The following is a 13301-nucleotide window of genomic DNA, read 5'->3' as shown; positions in this document are numbered from 1 at the left end:
TACTCTGTGAATAAGATTAATGTTTCTTGAGGCTTCTTGTGTCAACCAGAGCCGCGATGTCCAAAGTCACCAGTGTGAAACTGCTCATAATTGTCTGCTTTGTTTCCAGAGAATTCTTCTGAAGAAGAATACAGACTGACTTGCCTCCTCATGGTCTACGTAGCTGTCTCGCTCCCATCCCTTGCCAGTGACCCCATGTCCGTTTATAGTCAGGAGCACCAGGGTAAGTAGCAACCTCTGAGCCCCAATGACCAGGCTCAGAATAGTGTCAGTAAAGGACAGGGTTGACTTGTATTTATACAGCGCCTGATTATATCAGACAGAAATGCCCAAAGTGCTTCACATAAGGAATTACTTTTTTTGAAGTGTAGTTGTGCAGGTCAATGTAACAGACATTTTGTACACAGCAAGATCGCAGAAACAGAAAATGAATGAATGACCAATTAACATGAAAAACACAAAACTGCAAATGCTGGAAATACATTCAGGGGGAAGCTGGATAAATACACGAGCGAGAAAGGAATAGAAGAATATGCTGATAGGATGAGATGAAATAGGGTGGGAGGAGGCTCGTGTGGAGCATAAACCTGTTGGGCTGAATGGCCTGTTTCATTGCAGTACATTCTATGTAAATCTATGCACTAAATAGCAGCTCAGTTTGCCTCTTCAGGTCAACATGGGGTGTCGATGTGTCATGGGCTCTTGTCTTTCCTATTGATAGATTCTGACCACCATGTGCACTTCCAGCATTCTCTACCTTTATTATAAATAATCAGTCAATGTGTTGTTGATGTTGGTTGAGGGGACGATGTTGGTTGAGGGGACAATGTTGGCCCATCTCACTACTTGCCACCATGGAATTTCCAACATCCACTTCAACAGGAAGGAGCTCAGTTTAACATCTCATCCAAAAAATGGTACATCCGAAGGTGCAGCGCTCCCTCAGTACTGCCCCTCCGATAATGCATTGTTGTTGCTAATTTAAGTTTATCAAAGGGTTAAGTCATGGCAGGAGAGCTCGGACACATCTTATGCTCCTCCTGTGCTATGTGGGAAATCAGGGACGCTTCCGGTGTCCCTGACGACTATGTGTGCAGGAAGTGTATCCACCTGCAGCTCCTGACGGACCGCAATGCGGCACTGGAGCTGCGGGTGGATTTATTCTGGAGCATGCATGATGCTGAGAATGACGGGAATAGCACGTTTAGTGAGTTGCTCACACCGCAGGTAAAGGGTACACAGCCAGATAGTAAATGGGTGACCAACAGGAAGAGCAGTGCAAGGAAGGTAGTGAAGGGGTTCCCTGCGGTCATCCCCCTGCAAAACAGATACATCGCTTTGGGTACTGTTGAGGGGGATGACTCATCAGGGGAGGGCAGCAGCAGCCAAGTTCATGGCTCCGTGGGTGGCTCTGCTGCACAGGAGGGCAGGAAAAAGAGTGGGAGAGCTATAGCGATCGGGGGTTCAATTGTAAGGGGAATAGATAAGCGTTTCTGCCGCCGCAACCGAGACTCCAGGATGGTATGTTGCCTCCCTGGTGCAAGGGTCAAGGATATCTCGGAGCGGGTGCAGGGCATTCTGAAAAGGGAGGGTGAACAGCCAGTTGTCGTGGTGCATATAGGTACCAACGATATAGGTACAAAACGGGATGAGGTCCTACAAGACGAATTTAGGGAGCTAGGAGCTAAATTAAAAAGTAGGACCTCAAAAGTAGTAATCTCGGGATTGCTACCAGTGCCACGTGTTAGTCAGAGTAGGAATCGCAGGATAGCTCAGATGAATAAATGGCTTGAGGAATGGTGCACAAGGGAGGGATTCAAATTTCTGGGACATTGGAATGGGTTCTGGGGGAACTGGGACCAGTACAAACCGGACGGTCTGCACCTGGGCAGGACCGGAACCAATGTCCGAGGGGGAGTGTTTGCTAGTGTTGTCGGGCAGGAGTTAAACTAATATGGCAGGGGGATGGGAACTTATGCAGGGAGACAGAGGGAAGTAGAATGGGGGCAAAAGCAAAAGATAGAAAGAAGAAAAGTAAAAGTGGAGGGCAGAGAAACCTAAGGCAAAAAGCAAAAAGGGCCACATTACAGCAAAATTCTAAAGGGGTAAAGTGTGTTAGAAAGACAAGCCTGAAGGCTTGTGCCTCAATGCGAGGAGTATTCGGAATAAGGTGGACGAATTAACTGCGCAGATAGCAGTTAATGGATATGATGTAATTGGCATCATGGAGACATGGCTCCAGGGTGAACAAGGCTGGGAACTCAACACCCAGGGGTATTCAAAATTTAGGAAGGATAGACAGAAAGGAAAAGAAGGCGGGGTGGCATTGCTGGTTCAAGAGGAAATTAATGCAATAGTAAGAAAGGACATTAGCTTGGATGATGTGGAATCGGTATGGGTGGAGCTGCGGAATACCAAAGGGCAGTAAACGCTAGTGGGATTTGTGTACAGACCACCAAACAGAAGTAGTAAGTTTGGGGGCAACATCAAACAAGAAATTAGGGATGCATGCAATAAAGGTACAGCAGTTATCATGGGTGACTTTAATCTACATATTGATTGGGCTAACCAAACTGGTAGCAATGCGGTGGAGGAGGATTTCCTGGAGTGTATTAGCGATGGTTGCAAAAGCTTCTATAAATATGTGAAGCGAAAAAGATTAGTGAAGATAAACATAGGTCCCTTGCAGTCGGATTCAGGTGAATTTATAATGGGGAACAAAGAAATGGCAGACCAATTGAACCAATACTTTGGTTCTATCTTCACGAAGGAAGACACAAATAACCTTCCTAATGTACTCTGGGACAGTGGGTCTCGTGAGAAGGAGGAACTGAAGGATATCCTTATTAGGCGGGAAATTGTGTTCAGGAAATTGATGGGATTGAAGGCCGATAAATTCCTGGGGCCTGATGGTCTGCATCCCAGAGTACTTAAGGAAGTGGCCCTAGAAATAGTGGATGCATTGGTGATCATTTTCCAACAGTCTATCGACTCTGAATCAGTTCCTATGGACTGGAGGGTAGCTAATGTAACACCACTGTTTAAAAAAGGAGGGAGAGAGAAAGCGGGTAATTATAGACTGGTTGGCCTGACATCAGTAGTGGGGAAAATGTTGGAATCAATTATTAAAGATGAAATAACAGTGCATTTCGAAAGCAGTGACAAGATTGGTCCAAGTCAGCATGGAGTTATGAAGGGGAAATCATGCTTGACGAATGTTCTGGAATTTTTTGAGGATGTAACTAGCAGAGTGGACGAGGGGGAACCAGTGGATGTGGTGTATTTGGACTTTCAAAATGCTTTTGACAAGGTCCCACACAAGAGATTAGTGTGCAAAATTAAAGCACATGGTATTGGGGGTAATGTATTGACGTGGATAGAGAACTGGTTGGCAGACAGGAAGCAAGTGTAGGAATAAACGGGTCCTTTTCAGAATGGCAGGCAGTGACTAGTGGGGTGCCGCAGGGCTCAGTGCTAGGACCCCAGCTATTTACAATATACATCAATGATTTAGACGAAGGAATTGAGTGTAATATCTCCAAGTTTGCACATGACACTAAACTGGGTGGCGGTGTGAGCAGTGAGGAGGACGCTAAGAGGTTGCAGGGTGACTTGGACAGGTTAGGTGAGTGGGCAAATGCATGGCAGATGCAGTATAATGTGGATAAATGTGAGGTTATCCACTTTGGGGGCAAAAACACGAAGGCAGAATATTATCTGAATGGCGGCAGATTAGGAAAAGGGGAGGTGCAACGAGACCTGGGTCTCATGGTTCATCAGTCATTGAAAGTTGGCATGCAGGTACAGCAGGCGGTCAAGAAGGCAAATGGTATGTTGGCCTTCATAGCTAGGGGATTTGCGTATAGGAGCAGTGAGGTCTTACTGCAGTTGTACAGGGCCTTAGTGAGGCCTCACCTGGAATATTGTGTTCAGTTTTGGTCTCCTAATCTGAGGAAGGACGTTCTTGCTATTGAGGGAGTGCAGCGAAGGTTCACCAGACTGATTCCAGAGTTGGCTGGACTGTCATATGAGGAGAGACTGGATCAACTGGGCCTTTATTCACTGGAGTTTAGAAGGATGAGAGGGGATATCATAGAAAGGTATCAGATTCTGACGGGACTGGACAGGTTAGATGCGGGAAGAATGTTCCCGATGTTGGGGAAGTCCAGAACCAGAGGTCACAGTCTTAGGATAAGGGGTAGGCCATTTAGGACCGAGATGAGGAGAAACTTCTTCATTCAGAGAGTTGTTAACCTGTGGAATTCCCTACCGCAGAGAGTTGTTGATGCCAGTTCACTGGATATATTCAAGAGGGAGTTAGATATGGCCCTTACGGCTAAAGGGATCAAGGGGTATGGAGAGAAAGCAGGAATGGGGTACTGAGGGAATGATCAGCCATGATCTTATTGAATGGCGTTGCAGGCTCGAAGGGCCGAATGGCCTACTCCTGCACCTATTTTCTATGTTTCTAGTACTGCCCCTCCGACAGTGCAGTGCTACATTAGTGCTGCCCCTCCGACTGGCTGGTCTGGATCTCTCCATTATATTAAAAAATTGCATTTGTTGCCTTCAGGTCACCGTAACAATATTCATTGTTTAACCAAAGCCATCAACCAGATTGCAGCTGCACTCTACACTATTCACAAGCAGAACATTCAAGACCATCTGAAGGAGTTTGTGGCGGTAAGTGTTTGTGATCATTGTGATCTGGAATCTGATGCTCGGATCGAAAGACATAGGTGATATCACAGAAAAACCTGATCTTACACCAACACACCATCTTAAACATTCGCTCCCTCTACCACCGTGGCTGAAGTGTGCACTGCAGTAACTCGCCAAGGCTTCTTCATCAGCACCTCCCAAACCCGCGACCTCTACCACCTAAAAAGACAAGGGCCCCTTTGAGTCACACACCATCCTGACTTGGAAATATATCACTGTTCCTTCATTGTCGTTGGGTGAAATTCTGGAACTCCCTCCCTAACATAGAAATTTACAGCGCAGAAGGAGGCCATTTCGGCCCATCGTGTCTGTGCCTGCCAACAAAGAGCCGCACGGCCCTCGGTCAGCAGCCCTGAAGGTTACATATAAACCTATGAACAATGATGGAAAGGCAAAGAGCAACCAGCCCAACCAGTCCGCCTCACACAACTGCGACACCCCTTATACTGAAACATTCTACACTCCACCCCAACCGGAGCCATGTGATCTCCTGGGAGAGGTAAACACCAGATAAAAACCCAGGCCAATTTAGGGGGAAAATTCTGGGAAAATTCCTCTCCAACCCATCAAGCGACCGACACTAGTCCAGGAGATCACCCTGGCCGTATTCTATTCCCTGCAGTAATTACCATTGTACCAGCACTGTGGGAGTACCTTCACCACACGGACTGCAGCGGTTCAAGTAGGCCGGTCACCACCACCTTCTCACGGGGCAATTAGAGATGGGCAATAAATGCCAGCCTTGGCAGCTACGCGCACATCCCGAGAATGAATAAAAAAATACACACACTCACATTCATAGAAACATAGAAAATAGGTGCAGGAGTAGGCCATTCGGCCCTTCGAGCCTGCACCGCCATTCAATGAGTTCATGGCTGAACATGCAACTTCAGTACCCCATTCCTGCTTTCTACATCTAACTCCTTTTTGAATATATTTAGTGAATTGGCCTCAACAACTTTCTGTGGTAGAGAATTCCACAGGTTCACCACTCTCTGGGTGAAGAAGTTCCTCCTCATCTTGGTCCTAAATGGTTTACCCCTTATCCTTAGACTGTGACCCCTGCTTCTGGACTTCCCCAATATTGGGAACATTTTTCTTGCATCTAACCTGTTTAAACCCATCAGAATTTTAAACGTTTCTATGAGATCGACTCTCATTCTTCTGAACTCCAGTGAATACAAGCCCCGTTGATCCAGTCTTTCGTCATATGTCAGTCCCGCCATCCCGGGAATCAGTCTGGTGAACCTTCGCTGCACTCCCTCAATAGCAAGAATGTCCTTCCTCAAGTTAGGAGACCAAAACTGTACACAATACTCCAGGTGTGGCCTCACCAAGGCCCTGTACAACTGTAGTAACACCTCCCTGCCCCTGTAATCAAATCGCCTCGCTATGAAGGCCAACATGCCATTTGCTTTCTTAATCGCCTGCTGTATCTGCATGCCAACCTTCAATGACTGATGTACCATGACACCCAGGTCTCGTTGCACCTCCCCTTTTCCTAATCTGTCACCATTCAGCTAATCTGTCTCTCTGTTTTTACCACCAAAGTGGATAACCTCACATTTATCCACATTATACTTCATCTGCCATGCATTTGCCCACTCACCTAACCTATCCAAGTCACTCTGCAGCCTCATAGCATCCTCCGTGCAGCTCTCAATGCCACCCAACTTAGTGTCATCCGCAAATTTGGAGATACTACATTCAATCCCCTCGTCTTAAATCATTGATGTACAATGTACACAGCTGGGGCCCCAGCACAGAACCTTGCGGTACCCCACTAGTCACTGCCTGCCATTCTGAAAAGTACCCATTTACTCCTACTCTTTGCTTCCTGTCTGCCAACCACTTTTCAATCCACGTCAGCACACTACCCCCAATCCCATGTGCTTTAACTTTGCACATTAATCTCTTGTGTGGGACCTTGTCGAAAGCCTTCTGAAAGTCCAAATACACCACATCAACTGGTTCTCCCTTGTCCACTCTCCTGGAAACATCCTCAAAACATTCCAGAAGATTTATCAAACATGATTTCTCTTTCACAAATCCATGCTGACTTGGACCTATCATGTCACCTCTTTCCAAATGCGCTGCTATGACATCCTTAATAATAATCACACTCACATACATTGCCACACACAAACACATGCTCTCACACATAAACATTCATTCACATGCACACATGATCAAGCACATACTCATAGTGAAACACAGCTTCCAGCAAAGGCCATTGGTAGCTAGGAGCAGGTTGATTACTATTGCCACCTCTCAGAAACTGAGGCTAATTTTGCAACCCCAATAGGTTTTGGATGGAGATGTCCCTGAGGTTTGGGATGGTATTCCTGTGGATTGGGATGGTGTCCCTGAGGATTGGGATGGAGGTGTTCCCTGAGGATTGGGATGGAGGTGTTCCCTGAGGATTGGGATGGTGTCCCTGTGGATTGGGATGGAGGTGTTCCCTGAGGATTGGGATGGTGTCCCTGAGGATTGGGATGGAGGTGTTCCCTGAGGATTGGGATGGAGGTGTTCCCTGAGGATTGGGATGGAGGCCTTCCCTGATGATTGGGAAGGAGGTGTTTCCTGAGGATTGGGAAGGTGTTCCCTGAGGATTGGGAGGGAGGTGGTCCCTGAGGATTGGAATGGTGTTCCTGAGGTTATCATCGTCTTCCCTGAATATTGGAATTTTATTGTGCGAGGGACAGCCTCATTGTTAATGGCTGCATTAACCCAGCCTGCTCTCAGATTGTCTTTTCTTGATCTTGTTTTAGTTTGCCTCAATGAGTCTACTGCAGATTGGGCAAGAGACAGAGAAAGCACTGGTGAAGAACAGGGAGTCGGTTTACCTCATTCTTCATATGGTAAGCTAAGCATGTGTGTCCCCTGTAAATACAATACACAGAGAGTATTTTTGATCTTTAACAGAGATCATTTGCATAACATCATTTGTCTCTGCCCCTGCCTCAGTTCATTTCCTGCTGAAACCCTCATCCGTGCCTTTGTTACCTTCACACTCGGCACAGGTCACACAGAGCGTGTCATTACCCTGTCAGCGAGGGTTGGAGCGGAGTGTGCTGTACCCAGGGACTGCACCCCAGTGAGGGGGTGGGAGGGTGCTGTACCCAGGAACAAATACTTTAGTTCTGTCTTCACGAAGGAAGACACAAATAACTTTCCGGAAATACTAGGGGTCTGAGGGTCTAGCGAGAAGGAGGAACTGAAGGAAATCCTTATTAGTCAGGAAATTGTGTTAGGGAAATTGATGGGATTGAAAGCTGATAAATCCCCAGGGTGGTCTGCATCCCAGAGTACTTGAGGGTATGGGCCTAGAAATAGTGGAAGCGTTGGTGGTCATTTTCCAACATTCTATAGACTCTGGATCAGTTCCCATGGATAATAACCTTCAGCTAATGTAAGCCTATTTTTTAAAAAAGGAGGGAGAGAGAAAACAGGGAATTATAGACCGGTTAGCCTGACATCGGTAGTGGGGAAAATGTTGGAATCAATTATTAAAGACGTAATAGCAGCGCATTTGGAAAGCAGTGACAGGATCGTCCAAGTCAGCATGGAGTTATGAAAGGGAAATCATGCTTGACAAATCTTTTAGAATTTTTTGAGGATGTAACTAGTAGAGTGGACAAGGGAGAACCAGTGGATGTGGTGTATTTGGACTTTCAAAAGGCTTTTGACAAGGCCCACACAAGAGATTGGTGTGCAAAATTAAAGCACATAGTATTGGGGGTAATGTATTGACGTGGATAGAGAACTGGTTGGCAGACAGGAAGCAAGTGTAGGAATAAACGGGTCCTTTTCAGAATGGCAGGCAGTGACTAGTGGGGTGCCGCAGGGCTCAGTGCTGGGACCCCAGCTATTTACAATATACATTAATGATTTAGATGAAGGAATTGAGTGTAATATCTCCAAGTTTGCAGATGACACTAAGTTGGGTGGCAGTGTGAGCTGTGAGGAGGATGCTAAGATGCTGCAGGGTGACTTGGACAGGTTAGGTGAGTGGGCAAATGCATGGCAGATGCTGTATACTGTGGATAAATGTGAGATTATCCACTTTGGTGACAAAAACAAGGAGGCAGAATATTATGACAATGGTGACAGATTAGGCAAAAGGGAGGTGCAACGGGACTTGGGTGTCATGGTACATCAGTCATTGAAAGTTGGCATGCAGGTACAGCAGGCGGTGAAGAAGGCAAATGGCATGTTAGCCTTCATAGCGAGAGAATTTGAGTATAGGAGCAGGGAGGCCTTACTGCAGTTGTACAGGGCCTTGCTGAGCCCACACCTTGAATATTGTGTTCAGTTTTGATCTCCTAATCTGGACGTTCTTGCTATTGAGGGAGTGCAGCGAAGGTTCAGCAGACTGATTCCCGGGATGGCAGGACTGACATATGAGGAGAGATTGGATCGACTGGGCTTCACTGGAGTTTAGAAGAATGAGAGGGGATCTCATAGAAACATTTAAAATTCTGAGGGGATTACATGGAAACATAGAAACGTAGAAAATAGGTGCAGGAGTAGGCCATCCGGCCCTTCGAGCCTGCACCACTATTCAATAAGATCATGGCTGATCATTCCCTCAGTACCCCTTTCCTGCTTTCTCTCCATACCCCTTGATTCCCTTAGCCGTAAGGGCCATATCTAACTCCCTCTTGAATATATCCAGTGAACTGGCATCAACAACTCTCTGCGGTAGGGAATTCCACAGGTTAACAACTCTCTGAATGAAGAAGTTTCTCCTCATCTCGGTCCTAAATGCCTACCCCTTATCCTAAAACTGTGTCCCCTGGTTCTGGACTTCCGGACTTCCCCATCATCGGGAACATTCTTCCCGCATCTAACCTGTCCAGTCCCGTCAGAATCTTGTAAGTTTCTATGAGATCTCCTCTCATCTTTCTAAAGTCCAGTGTATAAAGGCCCAGTTGATCCAGTCTCTCCTCATATGTCAGTCCCGCCATCCCGGGAATCAGTCTGGTGAACCTTTGCTGCACTCCCTCAATAGCAAGAACGTCCTTCCTCAGATTAGGAGACCAAAACTGAACACAATATTCCAGGTGAGGCCTCACCAAGGCCCTGTACAACTGCAGTAAGCCCTCACTGCTCCTATGCGCAAATCCCCTAGCTATGAAGGCCAACATACCATTTGCCTTCTTCAGCGCCTGCTGTTCCTGCATGCCAACTTTCAATGACTGATGAACAATGACACCCAGGTCTTGTTGCACCTCCCCTTTTCCTAATCTGCCGCCATTCAGATAATATTCTGCCTTCGTGTTTTTGCCCCCAAAGTGGATAACCTCACATTTATCCACATTATCCTGCATCTGCCATGCATTTGCCCACTCACCTAACCTGTCCAAGTCACCCTGCAGCCTCTTAGCATCCTCCTCACAGCTCACACCGCCACCCAGTTTAGTGTCATCTGCAAACTTGGAGATATTACACTCAATTCCTTCATCCAAATCATCAATGTATATTGTAAAGTGCTGGGGTCCCAGCACTGAACCTTGCGGTACCCCACTAGTCACTGCCTACCATTCTGAAAAGGACCCGTTTATCTCGACTCTCTGCTTCCTGTCTGCCAACCAGTTCTCTATCCATGTCAGTACATTACCCCCAATACCATGTGCTTTAATTTTGCACACCAATCTCTTGTGTGGGATCTTGTCAAAAGCCTTTTGAAAGTCCAAATAAACCACATCCACTGGTTCTCCCTTGTCCACTCTACTAGTTACATCCTCAAAAAATTCCAGAAGGTTTGTCAAGCATGATTTCCCTTTCATCAATCCATGCTGACTTGGACTAATCCTGTCACTGCTTTCGAAATGCACTGTTATTTCATCTTTAATACTTGATTCCAACATTTTCCCCACTACTGATGTCAGGCTAACTAAAAAAAGGAGGGAGAGAGAAAACGGGTAATTATAAACAGTGGTGTTACATTAGCTACCCTCCAGTCCATAGGAACTGATCCAGAGTCGATAGACTGTTGGAAAATGATCACCAATGCATCCACTATTTGTAGGGCCACTTCCTTAAGTACTCTGGGATGCAGACTATCAGGCCCCGGGGATTTATCGGCCTTCAATCCCATCAATTTCCCGAACACAATTTCCCGCTTTATAAGGCTATCCTTCAGTTCCTCCTTCTCACTAGACTCTCGGTCCCCTAGTACTTCTGGAAGGTTATTTGTGTCTTCCTCGTGAAGACAGAACCAAAGTATTTGTTTAACTGGTCTGCCATTTCTTTGTTCCCCATTATAAATTCAGCTGAATCCGACAGCAAAGGACCTTCGTTTGTTTTCACTAAATTGAGGGACTGGACAGGTTAGATGCGGGAAGAATGTTCCAGATGTTGGGGAAGTCCAGAACTAAGGGTCACAGTCTAAGGATAAGGGATAAGCCATTTAGGACCGAGATGAGGAGAAACTTCTTCACTCAGAGAGTTGTGAACCTGTGGAATTCTCTACCGCAGAGAGTTGTTGAGGCCAGTTCGTTAGATATATTCAAAAGGGAGATATATTCAAAAGGCCCTTACGGCTAAAGGGATCAAGGAGTATGGAGAGAAAGCAGGAATGGGGTACTGAGGGAATGATCAGCCATGATCATGTTGAATGGCGTTGCAGGCTCGAAGGGCTGAACCTGCACCTATTTTCTATGTTTCTATGTACCCCAATGAGGGGGGGTGGTGGTGGGGGGGGGGGGGGAGTGTGCTGTCCCCAGGGACTGTACCCCAGTGAGGGGGGGGGTACTGTACCCAGGGACTGTACCCCAGTGAGGGGGGGGACTGTACCCAGGGACTGTACCCTAGTGAGGTGGGGGGGGTGTACTGTACCCAGGGTCTGTACCCTAATGAGGGGGGTACTGTACCCAGGGACTGTACCCCAGTGAGGGGGGGGGTACTGTACCCAGGGACTGTACCCCAGTGGGGGGGGGTACTGTCCCCAGGGACTGTACCCCAGTGAGGGGGGGTACTGTACCCAGGGACTGTGCCCCAGTGAGGTGGGGGGGGTGTACTGTATCCAGGGACTGTACCCCAATGAGGGGGGTGAGGGGAGGGTACTATACCAAAATGCACACAGCAAGCTTCCACAAACAAAATATGATGATGACCCGATCATTTGTTTTTTTGTTATGTTGATTGAGGGATAAATAGTGGCCAGGACACTGGGGAGAACTCGCCTGCTCTTTGAAATAGTGCCAGGGGATCCGTTACGTCCAATCGAGACTTTAAACCGGGGCCCATCCGCCCCGACAGGTGGACATGATCGCATCCCAAGAAGTGCGTTGACACTTGAAGTGGGACTTAAACCCTCAGACTTCTGACTCAGAGATTAGAAATTCCGTAGCGCCCTGTTTGGGACGATAACTTTTGAAATATCGGAAACGTATCGCCAAGCGATAGTGATTTTCTTTTCCCAGGAAATTCAGCTTTAGCGCTCCAAGAGGGAAGCGGAGTGCTACATGAAGTGCTAACGTCCGAGAGTGGATCAGTTGTGGCAGAGCGCTGAACAATGTTGAGCACATTGCTGCTGGTCTCAGAGGTTGCTTCCCTCACTTAAAGGAAAGGGCTAATGATGCTGCACAACCTACTTGTGGGCAGTTTTGCATTGCCAGGCGACCCGTGCGACTGCCATTACAGCCCCAAACACTCTGAGAGCGGAGGGCTTGGACATCACGCAGCAATGAAACATCCAAAACTTTGAGCAGCCTACCTGAAAACCACCGCCTTTAATTTGCGGCCAGCCGAGGTGACCACGCCTCCTCTTCCTGCCGTTGTTGATGTCCGGTGATACAGCAGGGGGCAATTTCACATCTGGGGCAATAACGGGGCACTGTGCACTCAATGACGTCACGATCTGCGAGGCAGTAGAGACCGAGGTGGTAACTGTTAGCGTCAGCGCAGAACCGATTGGGATGTTTGCAGGTGTTGCTGAATTTGCCGTGCCCAGTCACTAATGCCTCAGTGCCCCGTTACCGCCCCACCCATGCGCTAATGGGAGGCGCAAATCAGGACAATTTCTCCCCCGAAGTTCCCACTAACCAGAAAAATAACGAGAGAGGTATTTGTTAAATTAATGAGTGTCATTGTGTCTCGCAGCTAATTGAGGAGTCCCCTTACCTGGAAATGGATATGCTGGAGCCGTGCTTCCCGTATGTTCTGCTGAGGAATGCCTTCCGTGAAGTGTACAGACCAACCATCATGACCACAGGATAAATACAGGAGAATGGCAGGAGATTTCAGAGTGTGTTCCAGCTTCAAATTGATCCTTTACGCTGAACGCAATGAGGACACAATGACAAAATCACATGGAGGGGAAGGGACAAACAGGGGGTGGGGTACAGAGGGGGTTGGGGGGGGTGGCAGGGGGGGTAGGGGACAGAGGGGGTTGGGGAACAGAGGGAGAGGTGAGGGGAGCGAGGGGGTTGGTTGGGGGGCAGAGAGGGGTTTGGGAGGAGAGAGAGGGTTGGGTGGGGGGAGAGAGGGGGTTGGGTGGGGCAGAGAGGGGTTTGAGCGCAGAGAGGGGTTTGGGGGGGGAGAGAGAGGGGTTTGGGGGGGGAGAGAGAGGG

The 13301-nt window shown here is 47.6% G+C and overlaps 1 protein-coding gene across 1 annotated transcript in view; it reads left to right on the top strand.

Annotated features, from left to right (window-relative positions):
* LOC139240999 (nck-associated protein 1-like) overlaps positions 1–13044 on the top strand; it is a 394739-nt gene extending 381695 nt beyond the window's left edge. Inside the window, exons 28-31 of the mRNA XM_070869663.1 lie at positions 110–223; positions 4574–4683; positions 7494–7583; positions 12832–13044. Coding sequence (XP_070725764.1) covers positions 110–223; positions 4574–4683; positions 7494–7583; positions 12832–12948 — 431 coding nt within the window. The 3' untranslated portion in view covers positions 12949–13044. The remainder of the gene's footprint in view (positions 1–109; positions 224–4573; positions 4684–7493; positions 7584–12831) is intronic.
* The last annotated feature ends 257 nt before the right edge of the window (positions 13045–13301 follow it).

The sequence above is a fragment of the Pristiophorus japonicus genome, chromosome X, assembly GCF_044704955.1.
Source record: "Pristiophorus japonicus isolate sPriJap1 chromosome X, sPriJap1.hap1, whole genome shotgun sequence".
NCBI lineage: Eukaryota > Metazoa > Chordata > Chondrichthyes > Pristiophoridae > Pristiophorus > Pristiophorus japonicus.
Note: the sequence above shows the minus strand (reverse complement) of the source record. Positions and strands in the feature narration are given on the sequence as shown.